The following is a 7,185-nucleotide window of genomic DNA, read 5'->3' as shown; positions in this document are numbered from 1 at the left end:
TGAAAAGCTTTGACAAAAGTGTCTCTTTTCTCAGCAATACTCAAGTTCTGTGCTACTAACCGATAATAATTAGACATCCCAAGGTGCTTCACAGGAATATTATAAAACAATGACATGATGCCACAAAAAATGAAATATGAGGTCAGATGACCAAAAGTTTGGACAAAGAGGTAGGTTTTAAGGAGTGTCTTAAAGGAGGAAAGAGAGGTAGAGAGGCAAAGTGGTATAGGGAGGATATTCCAGAGTTGGAGCCTGGGAAGCTGAAGGCATAGCCACCAACGGTGAAGTATTATAATTGGGAATGCACAAGAGGCCAGAATTAGAGGAGCACAGATATCTCGCAGGGTTGCAGGCTGGAAGAGATTACAGAGATAGGGAGGGGCAATGTCATGGGGTGGCATGGACAGGCCAAGTAGGTGGACAAAATACTGAAGTCATCTAGTTTGGCTCTGAGAAAGACAAACCAGAATATATTCTTAATGGTGAGAAGCTAGGAACTGTGGAGCCGCAAACAGATTTAGGTGTCCGTTTAAAAAAAAACACTAAATATTAGTATAGATGCAGAAAGTAATCTAGAGAAGATACTTCAGATATAAAGAGCTTTGGCCAGTCCCTATCTGGAGTTCACATCCTGATTGGAGTTTGGGGGAATGTTTGGTTCCTCAAGGATTTTTGTGTTCACAGCTAAATAGCTTCCACAGGCAGGTTTAGCCCAAACCAACATCTTTATTTACCACCATTGTCCAGTTTAACAATTGACCAGAATTAATGGTAAATTGCTCACCGGAAAGTACATGGGTAAGAACATAAGAAATAGGAACAGCAGAAGGCCTTCAAGCCCGCTCTGTCATTCAATGAGATCATGGCTGATCTTCTAGTTCAACACCATTTTTCTGCATTTCTTGATGTAGAAATCTATCAATTTTAGACTTGAACACACTCAACAACTGAGCCTTCTCAGCCCTCTGGGTCAGAGAATTCCAAAGATTCACCACGCTCTGAGTGAAGAAATTCCTCCTCATCATCTGAGTCCTAAATGGCCTGCCCCTTATTCTGAGACTGCGTCCCCTGGTAGACTGTGTCCCCTGGTAGACTGTGTCCCCTGGTTCTAGACCACTCCCCGCCCCAGCTTAGCCAGAGGAAACATCCTTCCTGCATCTACCCTGTTGAGCCCTGTAAGAAATTTGTATGTTTGCGGACCAAAGAGTGTCTTTCACCAAATTTCTCCAGCAGCAATTGATGTTTGTCTCGGTGTGCATCCCTGGGAACAGCCCGTAGAGCACAGAGTCGTGCGTCATGGAGCTGCTTGGGAATAACCTCGACAAAACCATTGCATTTCTCTCCAGGCTTTCTTTGTAAAGGCACATTCCAGAAGGAGGTGGACAACAGTCTCTTTCCCACCACAGTTGCCTTGAGGGCAGCATGTGTTCGTTGTGTTCGTTGGTCAGTGCTGACACAGCTATAAGGTTGGATCTATGCAGCAGTCCTGGAGTCACAGTGGAGAACAGTAACTCTCTGGGACTAATGTACTGTTTGGAAATGGTTTGATGTTACTTGAGTTCAGCCCATGTTTCAAGTCATTGCAAAAAGGTCACACAGGCATAGCCTGTGAAACTATGGCAGAAACTTCGGGTATGAGTGAAGGATCTAACCAGATTTGTTCAAGATGTCTCTGACCTACAGAACACAGTTAATATTCAACTTTTTATTGGCTCAAACTTTTGGCTAGGGTCCTATCACATATAACAATCAATCACACCACTCTCATGACATTGTGAAATCACTGTTGCAGATCCGTCGGTCAATGTGATAACTAGGCAAATAATTTATCAGAGCCAATGGCTGTGCTCAGTTGCTACAGTATTACTAAATGATTTCCTGCTTAAAACAATCCAACACAGAGCTATCAGCCGTTAATTGGCTATGCCTGTGTGACCTTTTTGGAATGACCTGAAACATGGGCTGAACTCAAGTAACATCAAACCATTTCCAAACAGTACATAAGTCCCGGAGGGTTACTGTTCTCCACTGTGACTCCAGGACTGCTGCAGAGATCCAACCTTATAGCTGTGTCAGCACCGTCCAACGGACACAATGCAGTCCCTAATTGCTCAGCAGCAAACCAACTTCCTTGTTGCTACAATGAGCAAGTATTCTTCTGCAGTGAAGAACATGGAGCAAACAGTCATGCTTCCCAGCCTCCTTCAAGACATCCCTTTGGAGGACCAAGATGAAGCTAAAGATGCCGCAGCCAGTTCACAGAACTTGTATGAATGCTATACCCTGCTGAAATCCATCAAAAACACCGTGGAGAGCGGTCCACTGCCATTTGAAGATTTAAAAAGGAAAATCAACAGTGCCTATGACCTGGAAAATGAAGACGAGGCTAATTTAGAGAAACTTTTCTATGTCCATGTGAAGGGACTCTGCGCTGTGTTGAATACACTGACCAAAAAAGCCAACACGCTGACGAGTAGGTACGAGGACATGCTAGGATTTTCTGCCTAGCTTCGATGCAAAGACGAGAAGGATAAACGCTCATCGATAATGAGCAGCCTGGAGTAAAGAAGCTGGGGAGAAAGCAAGGTAACTGTTCAGTTTAGCCAATAAACATCTGACAGCAAAAATGAAAACTTTACAAACTGCACAATGTTTGGGTAATGATCAAGAACGCACCATTGGGTTTGTCTCCATGAACATACCACGAGCTTTTTGAGAAGAGACTTGAACTGAACTAATTTTCCCAGTCAAGAGTCAGAAATATTAAATGCGCAACACTCTACGTAATTGTGAATTTTCAAATCTGCTGATGAAACCTTTCATCATCGAGAAACATTTTGGAACACTATACTGTGATCAGAATGGACTATTCAACTGTTCAACTGTTACAACTTGAATGATTTTTCTCATTTATGGCACAATAAAAGTGTAAATTATTTAAAATATGTGTATTTTTTTCCTCTTGCATGCCTTTAAATTCAACATTTAGTTCTAGTGTTCAATGACTGGATTTTTTTTTTACCCTTTTACCTCAGAAAGGAGTGGGAAAAAGAGTTCATTTCATTCTGGGTTTAAAGCAATGGGGCTTCTCCCAGTGTCAACTGTGATTCAGTGGGTAGAGCTCTCAGCTTTGAATCAGTACGCTGTGGTTTCAGGTCCCACTCCAATAGCTTGAGCACAAAATTCTAGGCTGACTCCCTAATGGTTGCACCATCAAAGGTGTCATCTTTTGAGGACCTGTCTGCCTTCTCATGTGGATGATAAAGATTTAATGACATTATTTCAAAGTAGAGCAAGGGAATTCTCCCCCAGTGTCCTGGTCAATATTTATCCCTCAGCCAGCAACACAAAACAGATTTAGGGCATCCTGAGGTTGTGAAAGGTGCTATATAAATGCAAGTCTTTCTTCCTCCGTTCTTTCTTACAACTTTAGGGAAAAAAGCACCTGATTGAAAGGTGCTAATGAGTTGCATCTCACAGAGGTTAAACAAGAAACAATTCATTAGCCTTACTGGTTATCTGTGCAGTCTTTTTGCACAGAGGGACGGGGTTTTAAAAACAAAACACAAACAACCAGGAAGGCAACCGGGTTTCTCTGAAGCAGGCTGGCATCCAACCAGGCAGACAGGCAGCAAAAAGAAAGATATTCCATTTATATGGCACCTACCACATCCTCAGGGTGTCCTAAAGTCTTTTACAGTCCATTAGTTACTTTTTCCTGAGGGATAATTGTTGGTTTGGGCTAAAGGTTCTCAAAGCAAGGGACCACTGGAATAGTGCTTCTGCCCTCAGTTATAGGACATGATGCAGAGGGATTATCCTTTTTAAGTTATAATTCGCCCTTGTGGGGGCATTGCATGTTCTTTGTCTCAGGACGTGAACACAAGTTGTACTAGGTTACTCTGATCATTCCTATTACTCTGCGTTTTTTCATCTTACTGTGGAATAAAGCAGTTTATGATTTGAACCAAACTTCTTGATTAGTATTATTTCAGATCTCCTAAAGAAATAAATGTCCAAAATGCACAAGAATCAAAACACGATCACAAGGGGACGCTACTGTTCCATATGTAAGCTATGCTATTGTACATGTAAATATAGGATTATTTGAATCAGTAAGACATTCAGGATTCTTAAGGAGGGCAAATGATGCCGCTGAGTGCTTAAAGCTATCTACAGCTCACCTGAATTTGCAACAACTGGATCTTCTTAAAGGTAGACTGAGCTGAGAAAAATACCTTTCCCTTCCCTACTTACAGTGCAAACACGAAGCATTTCAAAATTAGCAAATGCTCCATTCGCATTGATAGTTCAATATAATGATTACTATTGATGAAGTAAGGGGATGAGTATACCAATAATATGTAGAGAATGAAATACTGCGAGATCAAACAGAGGTAGGGTACTCAGGAGGGATTGAAGAAGCGCAGAGGAAAGACAACAGGGAGTTAGCAAAAAAAGAAAGATTTGCATTTATATAACACAATTCACAACATCAGGCTGACCCAAAAACATTACAGCCAATGAAGTTCTTTAGGAGTAAAAACAGAAAATACTGGAAATGCTCAGCAGGTAAGGCAGTATCTATGGCAAGAGAAACAGAATACTTTTGAAGTGTGGTCATTGCTGTAAAGTAGGAAACATCAGAGTCAAACTGAGTACAGCAAGGCCCTATGAACATTAAAGGCTTCTTATCACTTCTATAGCTGTTAGGCATGTTTCCCACGTATTTGTTTATAAAATCCTACATAATAAAGGGAGTGACAAGGTATTGGAGATGTTGGCACGCTTAAAAGTGGACAAATATCCAGGTCTGGATGATTTGTGTCCCAGACTGCTGAAATTTTTAATTCCTGTCTGGTCACGGGAGAGGTGCCAGAGGACTAGAGAACAGCTAATGTGGTTGCGCTATTTAAGAAGGGTTGTAGAGGTAAGCCAGGGAACTACAGGCCAGTGAGTCTCACGTCAGTGGTAGGGAAACTATTGGAGAAAATTCTGAAGGAGAGGATCTATCTCCACTTGGAGAGGCAAGGTTTGATCAGAGATAGTCAGCATGGCTTTGTCAGAGGGATGTCATGCCTAACAAATTTGATTGAATTTTTTGAGGAGGTGACCAGGTGTGTAGATGAGGATAGTGCAGTTGATGTAGTTTATATGGATTTCAGCAAAGCCTTTGACAAGATCCCACATGAGAGACTTATAAAGAAGGCAAATGTACATGGGATACAGGGTAATTTGATCAGGTGGATTCAAAATTGGCTTAGTTGGCAGAGGGTGATGACAGAAGGATGCTTTAGTGACTGGAAGCCAGTGTTCAGTGGCATACCACAGGGATCTGTGCTCGGTCCCCTATTATTTGTCATTTATATAAACAACATAGATGACTATGTAGGGGGTAGGATTGGCCGGGTGGTTAATAGTGAGGTTGACTGTCTTGGGCTACAGGAAGATATAGATGGGATGGTTAAATGGGCTGATAAGTGGCAGGTGGAATTTAACCCTGAAAAGTGTGAGGTGATACACTTTGGAAGGAATAATTTCACAAGGAAGCATTCAATGAACGGCATGACAGTAGGAAGTTCTGAGGAACAAAGGGACCTTGGCGTGTGTGTCCATAGTTCTCTGAAGGCAGAGGGGCATGTTAGTGAGATGGTGAAAAAGGCATATGGGACACTTGCCTTTATCAATCGACACATAGATTACAAAAGTAGGGAGGTCATGTTGGAGTTGTATAGAATCTGGGTGAGGCCACAGCTGGAGTACTGTGTGCAGTTCTGGTTGCCACATTATAGAAATATAGAAATTAGGAGCAGGAGTAGGCCATTCGGCCCTTCGAGCCTGCTCCGCCATTCATTATGATCATGGCTGATCATCCAGCTCAATAGCCTGCTCCCGCTTTCTCCCCATACCCTTTGATCCCTTTCACCCCAAGAGTTATAGAAACATAGAATATGAAGGATGTGATTGCACTGGAGGGGGTGCAGAGGAGATTCACCAGGATGTTGCCTGGGATGAAACATTTAAGTTATGAAGAGAGGTTGGATAGACTTGGGTTGTTTTCGTTGGAGCAGAGAAGACTGAGGGGTGACCTGATCGAGGTGTACAAGATTATGAGGGGCATGGACAGGGTGGACAGGGAGCAGCTGTTCCCCTTGGTTGAAGGGTCAGTCACGAGGGGACAGAAGTTCAAGGTGAGGGGCAGGAGGTTTAGGGGGGATGTGAGGGAAAACTTTTTTACCCAGAGGGTGGTGACGGTCTGGAATGCACTGCCTGGGAATGTGATGGAGGCGGGTTGCCTCACATCCTTTATAAAGTACCTGGATGAGCACTTGGCACGTCATAACATTCAAGGCTATGGGCCAAGTGCTGGTAAATGGGATTAGGTAGGTAGGTCAGGTGTTTCTCACGTGTCGGTGCAGACTCGTTGGGCCAAAGTGCCTCTTCTGCACTATGTGATTCCGTGATTCCGTGAATATCATAATCTCATTAGAAAATATTATTCCAATACTTGTAGGTGAGGGCATTTGGAAAAGCAGCACACAGACACTCTGTTGTTTCCTTATTCAAATGACAGAAGCAGCATCTTTCTGGGCAATGCATACAAAGAGGTTGCATGATAAATTAAGGTGTATAATTTAGATAAAATAACATAAAATTATCAGAACAATGAATAACTTAAAGAATTTGGAAACTGTGAGCTGCAACTAAAGGTAGCTATAATTACTCAATGGAGTGGACAGGTTTCAACAAAAAATAGATAAATCTTACTACAGGGAGCTTTTCAGGTGCTATATGCTTGATCAGGACTCTCGTTAGGGAGCCCCACCCCCTCTGGTTGCCCGTGCTTAGGGGTCATTGGTTGGAGCCTCCCAGAATATCACGTGACCCCTGATGGACAGCAGGAGGGTCTATACCGTTAGTTATTACGTTTCCTCCCCCTTTAGTTTTTTACAATTTCTATTTACAGAGAAACATTTGAATATCCAACAACATATACATATATACAACTTCAGGTGATTAAAGATCAAGTCTCTGAGGGGCTCTCCTTATACGGCTAGAGTGGCATAGATCTACCACTTGAGGTTCCTCAACAGAGTCGACAGGATCTGGAACTGCAGCATGAGACACATCATCAGAAAGTGACAGGTCACGGTTTGGCAGCTCTACAGAGAAAGTGGGCATGTC

At 42.7% G+C, this 7,185-nt stretch overlaps 1 protein-coding gene across 1 annotated transcript; it reads left to right on the top strand.

The window, feature by feature from the left end:
- The first annotated feature begins 2,018 nt into the window (after nt 1–2,018).
- On the top strand, nt 2,019–3,972 carry thrsp (thyroid hormone responsive). Its single transcript, XM_078545216.1, has one exon. It carries the CDS (start codon nt 2,095–2,097, stop codon nt 2,506–2,508), a length of 414 nt encoding a protein of 137 aa, XP_078401342.1. The 5' UTR covers nt 2,019–2,094; the 3' UTR covers nt 2,509–3,972.
- The last annotated feature ends 3,213 nt before the right edge of the window (nt 3,973–7,185 follow it).

The sequence above is a fragment of the Cetorhinus maximus genome, chromosome 7, assembly GCF_964194155.1.
Source record: "Cetorhinus maximus chromosome 7, sCetMax3.hap1.1, whole genome shotgun sequence".
Taxonomy (NCBI): Eukaryota; Metazoa; Chordata; class Chondrichthyes; order Lamniformes; family Cetorhinidae; genus Cetorhinus; species Cetorhinus maximus.
The sequence above is the reverse complement of the archived record's forward strand: the minus strand, read 5'-3'. Positions and strand labels throughout refer to the sequence as shown.